This window comes from Bison bison, unplaced genomic scaffold (assembly GCF_000754665.1).
Source record: "Bison bison bison isolate TAMUID 2011002044 unplaced genomic scaffold, Bison_UMD1.0 scf7180017864183, whole genome shotgun sequence".
In the NCBI taxonomy this organism is placed as follows: Eukaryota; Metazoa; Chordata; class Mammalia; order Artiodactyla; family Bovidae; genus Bison; species Bison bison.
This window is the reverse complement of record NW_011494755.1, coordinates 5,592,575-5,605,866: the sequence shown is the minus strand read 5'-3', so window position 1 is coordinate 5,605,866 and position 13,292 is coordinate 5,592,575. Positions and strand designations below refer to the sequence as shown.

At 38.5% G+C, this 13,292-nt stretch overlaps 1 protein-coding gene across 2 annotated transcripts in view; it reads left to right on the top strand.

The window, feature by feature from the left end:
* Positions 1–13,292, top strand: part of TMEM245 (transmembrane protein 245) — a 79,376-nt gene that overhangs the window by 20,301 nt on the left and 45,783 nt on the right. The window contains exons 4-7 of one of the 2 annotated variants that reach the window (XM_010843543.1): positions 1,709–1,825; positions 4,173–4,397; positions 5,554–5,723; positions 8,869–8,892. In XM_010843543.1, coding sequence (XP_010841845.1) covers positions 1,709–1,825; positions 4,173–4,397; positions 5,554–5,723; positions 8,869–8,892 — 536 coding nt within the window. The remainder of the gene's footprint in view (positions 1–1,708; positions 1,826–4,172; positions 4,398–5,553; positions 5,724–8,868; positions 8,893–13,292) is intronic. The other variant, XM_010843544.1, reaches the window with a different exon arrangement.

The window sequence follows — 13,292 nt, the reverse complement described above, 5'->3', positions numbered from 1 at the left end:
GGCAGGAAACCATGTGTCTCCATGACTGTGTGTGACATGAGAGCTTCCAGATCACAGCGAGTCGCTGAGGGCTTCCACGTCTGCATGGGCGTGCCTCCCTGGTATCCACTGCATCACAGGTGGAGCAGTGGCTGCAAAGGAGTCCAGGCAACAGTCTTTAGCTTTCCAGTCTCTAGGGTACAGGAAAGCACACTGGAGCCAGGTGTTGGGTGAGCTAGTCTGTGTTGTCTGCCATAGCAACTTAAAGGCTGATCGTTACAGACAGACCTTATTGACCGTAAATGTTTTTTTGGATCTAGGTTAAACTTGGTTTACTACCTGTTAGATACTTAACACGACAACCTAGATTGTGAAACAAGGTGGTGGTAATCTTTTAGATTTTCAGGTGGTAGATTTTGTCTGTGATGAATTATGGACTTTATAGATATTAAGTTGACCCCTGAACCATGTCAGGGTTAGGGGCAGTGACTCCCCCATGCAGTCAGATATCTGTGAACTCCTATCTCTGCTTCAAAAAGGAATTGATAAATGACTCACCCAAAACCAGGAAGCTGAAACGGTTTGGGTAGAATCGGAATTCAAATCCTAGTTCCACCTGTGATCTCTCATTGAACAAAAGCTTTTCCTGATACTTAAAGATCTGTAAAATGAAAATACAGATATTATAGTTATTGGAAAAAAATCCACACGTATGCGGACCTGCACAGTTCAAACCCATGTAGGTCGAGGATTGACTGTATATGATTTTGTTCGATACCCATACATTTGCATATTCAGTCATGAAATGTTGTTATTGAAAACAAGTATGGGCTATTTTGGACTTCCCATTGGTGCTAGTGGTAAAGAACTGCCTGCCAGTGCAGAAGACATAAGAAATGTGGGTTCAGTCCCTGGGTCGGGAAGATCCCCTGGACGAGGGCATGGCAACCCCCTCCAGTATTGCGTGGAGAATCCCATGAATACAGTAGCCTAGTGGGGTACAGTCCATAGGGTCTCAGAGAGTCGGACATGACTGAAGCAACTTAGTATGCACATGGGCTATTCCATACTGTACTGCTGCTGCTGCTGCTGCTAAGTCGCTTCAGTCGTGTCCAACTCTGTGCGACCCCATAGATGGCAGCCCACCAGGCTCCCCCATCCCTGGGATTCTCCAGGCAAGACACTGGAGTGGGTTGCCATTTCCTTCTCCAATGCATGAAGGTGAAAAGTGAAAGTGAAGTCGCTCAGTCGTGTCCGACTCTTAGCAACCCCATGGACTGCAGCCTACCAGGCTCCTCCGTCAGTGGGATTTTCCAGGCGAGAGTACTGTGCTAGGAGCTAGTAATACAAAGGAAACTAAGTCTGCATTCAAGAAGCTCATAGACTTGGTGTGGCAGTGTTTTTCAGCAGAGATGTGCGTTAAAATGAACCTGTGAAGTTAAAGCACAAGTGTGGCATTTCGTGTTTATATCTACTATCTTCCACATGCACCAGCATCAAGTTCCCAAATGAGAGAGAGAGAGTCCAGAAACTTGCATTTTTAGCAGACTTTACTACTGATTTTTAAGCACTGTCTCTTGATGAAGAACCCATGGTCTAGTGGATCACTAATAACCATTTTGTTTTATTGCTGTTGAAAAACTAAGGACTGTTTTTCAGTTTACAAGTTATTTTCCTTTTTTTTTTAATTGCCTTTAAAAAGCTTTATAACTGCATGCTTGTTTTACAGGAGCAGAGTTACCAGGACAAGTTATCTCCATGGCAGCTTCTACTCTAGCAACCTTGGCCATCTCTATCACAGGGTATGAATCGAGCACTGAGGACCACACCTCTACCCAGCCTGCAGGTGACTGGTGTTGTGAGAATGCCTTCAGAATCATTCTGGAAAGTGGAATATACATAGAACATAAAATTAGGAAAGACACTGGCATCACAAAGTGCTGCTTACTGGTCCTTCATTTTTCGCTCTGGTTCCTATTTTTCCACTTTTTCCCTTCTGTCTTTGTTCTCATGTATCACTTTTTTCATTCATTTAATTATGTATCTTCTTAGGTTTCTTACCTTGATTCTTCATTCTTTCCTTTTTTTTTAAAGGGCTTTTCTTATTTTTCTTTTGTCATTCTTTCTCACTAGCCTTTCATTTTATTTTCCTTTTCTTAAAGACCCATTTACTTTTGTCTATATTTTCCCCTACTTAAGTCCTTTAATTTGCCATTTTTTATACAACTGTCAGTTCTCCTCCGTTGTTCTATTTTGCCCTGTTTGTGTTGCATTTTTGGTCATTGTTCCTTTTCTCCATCTCTTTCTTTTGACTTTTATTTTCCATCTTCCAATAATTCATTTCTCTGGCATTTTTTGCTTTTCTTCTTAAAGTTTGCTTTGCATGCCTCTTGCTGTTAGTACATTGACTGTTTCCCATAGCACAGAATCCTCTAATTATTTTGGACACAGAGCTCCTGTGGGATCCAGCTAGTAGTTTTATACCAGCTGTAAAGTCATACCATACGCACACAGAATTCAGGAGTGTAAAGGCCTTGTCTGTCTGTGCCAAGAGGCCCATTACTGCCAGAGGTTTGAGAGTTAAGGAATTGTTTTCATGAGCTCTCCTGGAAGAACTCACTTTAGAGAAGTCTTGAAAGAAGGGATCAGCTACGAAGAAGGCATTTGGGGTAGTAGGAAAACTTACTTTTCTTACACATTAAATTATGTTTTCAGAGTAGAGAGGGGGTGATGTTTTGGTTATGGACTTACTATTCTTATGAATGTCTGCCGCATACAGCAACATGAAGTTTTCAGATTAGGAAGACATTCAGAGAGCAGATAGAAGCGTATTATAATCAGCTTGATGTTTAGCCCCAAACCTCTGGGTAGAATGTTAGTTTTCATGAGATGAGCTGACTTAAACATGGTCCTGGTTACATCAGTAGTAAAAATGTACTCACAGCTAAGACTCATTAAAAAAAAAAAAAAAACTAAAGAAATTATAATAAAGCACTCACAGGGCTATTGTGGGGTTACTTATGAAAATTATGAAATAACAGGGAAGGCATTCTTAGAATAAAGACTTAATGAGTACCTTCTACATGTCAGGTAATATTTTTTTGCACTAGGAATTCAGTGGAGGGGAGAGCAAGACAGACAAGGTCTTATTTCTCTTGGAGTTGGCGTTCAACTGAAGGGGAGAAAGTGGGAACGGTTCTGAGTGGAAAAGGATACAACTGTGTAAAACTGTATAAGGAAAATGGGGCAAAGAGGGCATTGAAATTAGGGGTGTTCATGTTTTGTTTGTTTGTTTGTTTACCTAGACTTTAAGAAATATAGTATACTTTTATTATTAACTTTTTTTAATAGAAGGCAAAATATAGGTTTAAGGATCTTACTCATTTCCATCATTGTGATGTATTCTGAGTAATAGTGAAATATAGCAGTAGTTGCGTTGTTAGAAAGCAATGCCTTATGAAATAATTCAGTGTGTTATTCTATATTTGAAGATTCATTCACCCCCAGCAACCTGTTATTTTTTAATATCATTCTAAGAGAAAGATATGCTTCAAAGCCCTGGGTTCTTGTAAGAGCAGCTGGTCCCATTTAGATAAAATGATGCTGAAAAGCCATATTGTTTCAGAAACACATATAAATACATCTACAATAAAGTTTAAAGAGAAGGAATTTTTAGATAAAGAATTCTGTATGTTAATATTTATTGCTTCATATGGTTTGAGTAATTTTCATGGGCTAATTATAATTCTGTTACTTTGTCATGTGTTTTTCTTTAGGTTTTTTTAATCTAAATGGTATATATATATATATATATATATAAATAGAAATGATAAATAGGTCAAAAAAATTTGAACAGTGTAAAATGTATGAAGTAAAAATAAACCATTTCTCATACTCAACCCTATCTCTTAACAAACTTAATTTCCTTAGATGTAAACACTGTCGGTGTTAATTCTCCACACCCTTTTCATTACATTTGCAAGCATACATCATTCTCCACACCTTTTTTTTATTACATTTGCAAGCATACATCTGGGTCTTATTTTCTTTTTTAACCCAGTGTAATCATGCTATCTTAGTACATCTTGAAGGCTTAAACCAGGCTAGCCTAGCTAATTGCTAATTGCTCTGTATTACTATTTATTAATGTGGACCAATATGTGGGTGATTTTTGTTTTGCTTTCCCTCCTCAGAGACAGAAACCATGGACAGAGGAGAACCCCCTCCAACACTGTCCTCATCTTCTTCACCTACCTCCCCTTCCCCGCCCCCGGGCAGACAGAGGTCTGAAGCTGGAACGTTTCTTCGGAAGAAGAAAACTAGTGACGTCTACTTTGTGTCTCTCCTTTGGGCCATCGTTGGAGTCCAGATCTGGTCAAACCTGTGGATTGTACAGTTGCTGCCTGTGCCTATTGCAGGTAATTGGTTAGTGATGATCTTGTCTTGCCTTTGAAAATTTTTTTTCTTTAATTTGTGGATTCTTTTTTTTTTTAATGTTTGAGATAATTTTACTATCTTTTTAAATACAAAGGGGGAGTAGGCTGTGAACATGGTGGCCCCCACAAAGTTTTTACAACTGTAATTATCCTGGACTTATTCTCGAGACCATAGGAACTTTCTTCCTTAGGACCTCTCCAGAGGTTTAAAAATGCTGATGAAGGAATTGTTGACTTGGCATGTAACCCTGAGCTCATGATTCAGAATAGTAAACTGTGAACTGTTAGATTACAAGGCCAGGGCTAAGGACACAGAGCTCCCTGGAGTTAGGGAAATCATAGTGGCTGGGACCAATTATCTAGGGTCCAAACGTCAAGAGAACCCTCACAGATAAGTAGCACTTCCTTCTAGTCCCTCCTCCTTCTTAGTAGGCTTTTAACAGAAGGTTTAACGCCTATTTAAAGGGAAACCACACTACCCCCCTGCAGAGAGGTACCTTCATATTATAGTTTGAATAGTTCCTGCTGAAATCATGTAGTGTACAGCTGTTTGTAACAGCCCTGGTCACTACTGAACCCTGGTGAAAGATTCAGATGTACAGAGCAGCAAGAAGAGAATTAGAAATACAAATGAAAATGTTATCCTGTGGGGGTATAAAATTATGATGTGTATGGAATACCTTCTACTTTTCTGGTCAGTACACATCAAACATCTAAGGAGAAGAACAAAATTTGGCAAGAGCAGCTATAATAGCCAAAGAGACAAGGACTGGTCAGAGGTTAGTATGCTTTATCCTAGACGGTACAGTGTGAGGGGCCAAGATTGTAGTCAGTGAAATCCTCATGATCAAGGTATCTAACGTTTATATGGGCTTTGAATCTCTGACCCCTTCAAGGATTCAGACTTCACAGAGAAGGTGGGAGATAGGTAGGTGGGGATTGTGTGGAAAGTGTCCCAGTTCCATCAGTCCGGAATATTTTGAACTTTCTTCCTTCCCTCCTCCATTAAACAAAAACAAAAACAAAACCTGTATCTTTATTTTAGCACTCGCTTTCCTGTTTTAGGAAGGTTTTGTGAAACTGAAGCTGTTTGTAATCACTGTCTCTTGTGTGTGTGTATTTCTCACCTTCTTTGTAGTCTGGGTGCTCAAAAAGCTCGTTATTCACTTTGGCGTCGTCAACTTCCTGGAGAAGCGCTGCTCCGTGTGGTGGCAGGCGACAGAGCACTTCCTGAGGGAGCGGCAGCAAGCCCTGGCCCCGTGGCCAATTATCGGGCTCGGGAAATTCTTGCTAAAAGTTGATAGCAAGGTATTGTAGTTTCATAACTTGAGCTGCTTTCAAATAGAATTTATGTATTTCGTTGTCTAAAAGATTCCATTTTATGGTATATTAGTATTTACATTGTACTTGCTGATAACACATTTAATGTCTAACTTTGATGAAATTTAGAGTGATGGATGGGATAGATGTAGTTTGAATAAGTGTTGTGTAAGTATTTTTACAACTTAAAAACGAGGGAAAAGGAGCACCTAGTTCAACTCTCATTTTATAAGGACCAAGTTGAAATCTAGAGGGGTTAAGTGACTTGCCTAAAATTGTATAGCCAGGTGTAGCTCAGTTCAGTGAATACTTTTGGATAATTCTCATGTGTCAGAGAGCATAAGTTTTACGGAAAACCAGATGAATCCTGGAAAACTAGGTACAGAAGCTCTGTTTTAGTGGGTAGACAGCAATCCATTAAAATTTAGAGGCTGTGCTAGTTTCAGAAGCTGATGTTAGGAGCATAGTCTCTGAATTCAAACTTTAGATTCAGATCCCAGTTCTGCTGCTTATTAGCTCTGTGATCTTGGATGAGTTTTGTAACCCTTCTGTGCCAGTGAATATAAAGTATAATAGCAAGTATATCTCACAGAATGGTGGTGAGGGTTCAGTGACTTATTACATGTTTAGTTCCTAGACTGGGATCTGGTACACTGTAAGCTCCGTAAGTGTTAAGTGGTTGTTATAATTTGAGGGGAGAGGTGTGTATAGCATATAGTGGTAGTACTCAGCAAGAAATGACTCACTGTTGATGAGCAGTGGGAAAGGTGATACCACAGCAAATTTTGAAGCCCTGCCAGGAGTTTATTAGACAGGCATGGCAAGAAGAGCGGGTAAATGGAGCAGTGTAGGGGTACAGGGACTCCCACAGAGTGAGTTCTTAGGGAACAAAGTGGGGTATGTGAAATGGTGATTAGTGGGAGGCAGAGCTGGAGAATCAGGCAGGACTGAATCGAGAGCACCTTTTTGTGTGCTGTGCAAGCTGGACTTTTTCACAGGGCTAGTGACTACTTTTAATAGGTCCATCCATGGCTTAAGGCTGAAAAAACACTGTTGGATGAAGCAATGTAGATAGAGACAAGAACAGTGTCTGGAGTTCATGTGAGGGAGAGGAAGTCAAAGTAGGTGCAGGGGATACATATTTTTAATAGTTGGCTCGGTTGTCTTCCAGAAAGTTTGCTAGTTTTAATTCCCACCTCAGGAGCATATGAGAATGCCCATTTCTTTGAACTCTTGCCAGTACTCGATATTATGGTATAACTGAAAGTCCATTTTAGTTTTGTAAAAAGAAGTATCTTTGTGTTGCTTTAACTTGAAAATTTTTAAAATAACAGTTGAGTTGACCATTCTTTTATTTGCTTCTTGGCTGTTTATATTTTTCTTTTTTAATTTGCCTATTTGTGTGTGTGTGTGTGTGTGTGTGTGTGTGTGTCTTTTGTGACCATGATACGTGGCTTGTGGGAATCTTGGTTCCCTGACCAGGGGTTGAACCTGGGCCCTTGGCAGTGAAAGTACAGAGTTCTAATTGCTGGACCACCAGCGAATTCCCTGCCTATTGTGTTCTTATTAATTTTTTTCAATTTTTAAAATAAGAATCTAGGACTTCTCACAGATTTCAACATGTTTATCACATCTCCCTGATTAAGGTGACATTTTATCTTATTAGAGCAGATTTATCACTTCAAGCTGTTTAAAGAGGGTGTCTCTTATTACATCAGTTAATTTCTTTGTCTTACCACTATCAGATGGCATAAAAACGAAGTCCTATTTTCAGTGTTCCCATATACTTGTATTGGGAACACTTCATTTAGGAAAACTGTACAGTTGTGTTGGTTGAAATTCCAGGGGCATCAAAAAGTATTTGTTAAGCGGTAGTCTTGTAATGGAGAAGAAAATGGCAACCCACTCCAGTGTTCTTGCCTGGAGAATCCCAGGAACGGGGGAGCCTCGTGGGCTGCTTGTCTATGGGGTCACACAGAGTCGGGCATGACTGAAGCAGCTTAGCAGCAGTCTTGTAAAAATTTGTCATTTTTATTCTAATTTATATGCCAGTCTGTTGTTCTTCAGGAAGAGAGACAGTAAAATGAATAAAACTAGCATTTTCTGTTATATATGATACATATCAGAATGAATGGCTATCACAAATTGAATATTTGGTCAGTTATAATTGATGCCAAAATTATGTTCTATGCAGTATAATAATATATCTGGGGTTCTGCTTTGGGGACTAAATCCATTTTCCATGTTTCTATTTAATTTCAATTGACTGGACCAGTGTTGAGATGATCCATCTGGAGAAGGCTGTTTGAAGTACGTGTCTAAAAATGTGCTAGGTGTGCGTTAGGAATAGCTCTGCAAAGAGCGTTCAGTCATTCGGATGGAATTAAGCTTTTTAGTCTTTATGCTTTTTATATCACTAATAGTGCTTTAAATCTTATGTTTGCTGATTTTTATTTTATGTGACCATTAACTAGCATTAGTTATTATAGTGCTAAATATTGTGAGGTGTAGGTGAGGTAACGTCTACATGAAAAAACAGCAGGATATTGCATACAGTAGAAAAATGCACGCCTAAAAAATTGGAAATGGAAGAAAATGCGCCTAATATGATCAGAATCTTAACTGTGTCTGCTTTTTGGCCAGGTGTTCGCTGTTCCAAATGAGCTTTGAAATGTTTTACTCTAGGAAATGTAAAATAAGTGCTATTTTAAAGCTGCAGCTACAAAGTTCAATGAAAATGTAGTGTGTGAACAGGAGTTAGTTTACATAGGGACTGAAAATCTTTTAATGCATGGTATGTGAAAAATCTTAATTACCGCTTTGATCTTTGGAATTTGGTATGAAAGTTTAAGCCTGTAAACATTCAGGTTATCTTTATGTACTTTTAATCATTGAATTTCGAACAAAGTTTGTGGTTATCATCATTTCAATTGTGTGTCTTAAAGGAATACTACATTCACTTGATTTCGAAACTTTGTTAATGCATTTCAGTTTTTTTTCCAGTTTTTCCTGTGTCTGAGATAATTTCCTCCTCATGCTCTCAGTGACTCTCTTTTCTTTTCATACTGTTACTGCATTCTCTAATGATATGCCACTGTTCTTATCTTCTCTCACCTTTACCCCTATCCTCAAGCTCTGGCACTGGCTAAATAAGAAGGTAAATGAACACCTGGATGTTGATTTTTATTATTGAATTCTGTAACTTCCCCCCGTATCTCCGTTCTCACCCTGTTTCTGTTCATATGTCAGACTAAGTTTTTGTTTTTAAAGTTCTAATTATAAGCTATGGAAGGTCGTGAAGCACTAATATTGCCACAGTGCAATTTGCTGAAAACTTAAAGCTGTTTATTTAGGATGTGGATGGAATCTCCTTGCCCGAGTGTGCTGACGTTCTGTCTCATGGTCCTTCGTCCACAGTGACCTCCAGACCTTTTCAGCTCTATAGTGTGGCCCCGCCTGATGCTCTCGTCTCCTTTGATGTGTGAGAGCATTTTAGGCAAAAGTTACTGAAAAGGAAAGAGAACTCTTTATGGCTACTTTTTCTATAAATAACACCACAGTTTTAAAAAAAGACTTGTGAAATATTTGTATGATTCTCTTGGCCGATAGTGTTTTTTATCTTTTTTTTTATAGCTAGTGTTTCAAAATTTTATTTTTTATCTCAGAAAATGTTGTGGTCATGGCCCGTGACATCTAGTTTTATGTATTTCCCAAAATGTGAGGTTGTATCTGTGGTCAGTGCCTCACATGATTGGCATGGAATTTTCAGTAACTTAAATGAAGCCTAATCCTCTGGATTAGGAGGATTTGGAGTACCATACCTTTGATATATAGTCCACATACAGTAGTTCTGACAGTGTTATCAGATCCCTAGGGCAGATAGCAAAAGATGATATCATTCGTGTGTATTGTCATTAAACACAATAAGACCTTAAAAATCTTCAGTGAAAACATTATAGCAGGCCTTAAGAAAAATGTCTTATCTCTTAGAAATAGTTCAAAATGCGGCTCTTGGGTGTAAAGATTAGAGTTTCGTTCTTTCTGTTGAAAGAGAAGAAAGGGGAGACTTACTGACAGTGCTTATTACACTTTTAAACTTTGGATTGAAAATAAACAGTGTGTAAAATCAGCATACACACATACCACTGTGACCGCACATACGCATACAAACACACATACACAAATGGCTGTGTGCACCTCTGCTCTACAAAACAAATATGAGTAAATGAGTTCAATCCTTGGCAAGTGATAGAGCTACAAAAATAATTGATATTTTCTTACTTTGATTAAAGTAGGTGGTCTTATGTATTTCCCCACTTTGTTTTTACTGAAATGAAATTGTTCTCAAGAGATGAGAGAAAGGAGAGCTAAAGTCATTAGGTTCAATCTGATTTAACCTTTGGTGACTTGAGTTAGGTTACCTAATTCATAGCTGACTAATTGTGAATTAGTTTTAAAAGATTCTCAAGGGATCAGGCAACCTCTTCCTTTTCTTTGATGTTTCTGTGTAGCATAGGTAAAGTATTGGTGTAGAGTTGGACTAACTGCTTTAACTTCTGAGAGCCTGTGCCCGGGGCAAGCACATAAATAAGTTGAAGTCTGTTTTGTTACATATTTCATCCAAGGGCAGAAAATTTGCAGCATTGGGTATTGGTATTCCAAGTTCAAGTGCAGTGAATTAGAAACTAATTCAAGAGAAGTGAGGGTGAGAAACACGGCTATGATTAATTCAAATGTAACTGTTTCTTGAGACTTAGTTGTTTTATTTCTCAGTATTTATTATTTGCACTGAGACTGCTAGAATTAGGTTAAGAAAAACAAAGCAAAATAAAAATCTACACGTCCAGAATAATGAATAGAAAACTCAGTAGTGGAATGACAATTTCTTCATAACTTGATAAAGAAGGTGAGTCAGTTCAGAAGCCTCAGAGTATCTTTTGATATAACTATGTATATACTGACATTTCTACATTTTAAAAAATGCATGCCCTTTATTTATACTTAAAACATTCAGAATGTCATTTTAAAAGTACTCCCCTTCTACTTTTAGAAAATAAAATCTCAAACCTAAAATAAACTGGGAAATAAGTGGAGCAGGGTAGGGACCGACAGGCAGTGTGGTTCCCCTTGGTTAAAGCAGAGCACAGCCTCACGGGACAGCGCCTCTGGCATTTCTTTACGAATTCTCTCCTTCATCCCCTGCCCCTTCTCCTTCGCTTCCTCTCACCACCTTTCTCTCTCTGTGTCTGTGAGTTGCAGTTTCCTTATGAGTCTTGTTCCATTCACTCTTTTAGGGGGTTTGTTTCCTCCGTAAGTTTTCTACCCTCTTTGATCGTTTCTTCTTGATTGGTCCTTAGTTCTCCACATTTTAAAGTCTTTCCTGTCTCTCTTTTCCTCTTTTTTTTCTCTTTCACTTTTGCTGTCTTCCTTTTTGCCTGTTTTCTCACCTTATCTTAGCTGGCCACATGTAAATAGAAACCTCCCCCCGACCCTCACCATACACATACCTTTTGCTTGTGTATGGAACATCTTAAGCGATTTTATTTACAGGCATGCCTTGGAAATGCTGTGGGTTGGGTTCCAGACCACAACAGTAAAGTGAATATTGCAATAAGGCAAGTCACATGGTTTTCTTTGGGTTCCCAGTACATATAAAATTTGTTTGTACTATACGTAGTCTGGACTTCCCTGATAGCTCAGTTGGTAAAGAACCTGCCAGCAATGCAGGAGACCCAGGTTAGATCCCTGGGTCAGGAAGATCCGCTGGAGAAGGGAAGGCTACCCACTCCAGTATTCTGGCCTGGAGGATTCCATGGACTGTATTATACAAGTCCATGGGGTCGCAAAGAGTCGGACACGACTAAGTGACTTTCACTTTCACATACTGTAGTCTTTTGAGCTTAATAAGTAGTGCAGTGGTAAAAAGTTGGCGACTAAGTTGGACACATGTAGTCTATTAAATGTGCAATAGCATTATGTCCCCAAAATTGTATAAACCATAATTAAAAATACTTTACTGCTTAAAAAAAAAAAAAAGACTAAACATCATCTCAGCTGTCAGTGAGTTGTGGTAGTAACATCAAAAGTCACTGATTACAAATCACCATAGTACATATCATAACAAAAAAGTTTGAAATATTGGGAGAATTACCAAAATGTGATAGAGATACAAAATAAGCAAATGCTGTTGGAATAAATGGCACCAATATACTTGCTCAATGCAGGGTTGCCACAAACCTTAAATGTGTAAAAAAGCGTGTTATTTACAAAGCACAATAAATTGAAACACAATAAAACAGTGTCTGCCTGTATTTTAAATTTTCAATAAAACATCTAACCCTCAGTATTATCTCTTGAAAATAAATTTTTATTTAGGTGTCTCTTATTCCAGTCCTTAGGTATATAGATGGAGAAGGCAACGGCACCCCACTCCAGTACTCTTGCCTGGAAAATCCCATGGACAGAGGAGCCTGGTAGGCTGCAGTCCATGGGGTCTCTAGGAGTGGGACACGACTGAGCAACTTCACTTTCACTTTTCACTTTCATGCATTGGAGAAGGAAATGGCAACCCACTCCAGTGTTCTTGCCTGGAGAATCCCAGGGATGGCGGAGCCTGGTGGGCTGCCGTCTATGGGGTCGCACAGAGTCGGACATGACTGAAGCGACTTAGCAGCAGGAGGAGCAGGTATATAGAGCTTGTGGTAGGAAAATTCTACCCTGGCTTGAAAACAGAGTTTGACTTTTGTAATGTTGTTGTACATAATGTGTTTGTAAATATTCCATGTTTTATATGTTAAAAACATTCAGACATAACTTCAGATACTTTCCAAATAAAACATCTTTTATGTTAGTGTATTTCAGGATGTGAATTTTCTTAAAAAAAAAAAAAAATGTGGCTCCTAAGTTATTTTCAGAAATTGTAATTTGTGAATACCAATCCAATCTTAGTTGTGATATTTTCTTTATTTTGCCTATTCAAATATGTATTAACTGAGCTTTTACCACATGCTGTGCACTGTTAGGTTTTGGAGATACAAAGAGGAATCATGCAACACTAGCTCTTTGCTCAGGAAACTCCCAAAAACTACATATTGAGTTGGTTTCTGATTGTGATACTTCTCACTTTCACTGATTTTAGAACCTACATTCAAAATATGACCTCTGACCTTCCATATCTTAGAAACCTGTTATTACTTTTTTTAATCTCTGCGTTGTCTTTGATGCTTTGGTAGCATGCACTGAAAATTAACTCTTCTGTTTGAAAGCTGAAATTGTCAAGATAAAAATGCATTGTTTATCTTTGAGTTCACTGTAGCATCGATCTCTTGGTGACAGTGTCCTTCCTGAAAGATAAGGAGGTGCAAGCTTATAATCTTTGAATAGAAAGCAAATGTTTTAGAAGACATGCTGTTTTAACCATCCTTCTTTGCTCTTGGATGTTTAACTGTTTGGAGAGCATAATTCATATTTAAAAGAAGAGTAACTTACTCTCAGTGCTCATGTTGGGATGGAGGGGTGCATTGTGGTATTTCAATCATCAGTCTGGTTGTATTTTTG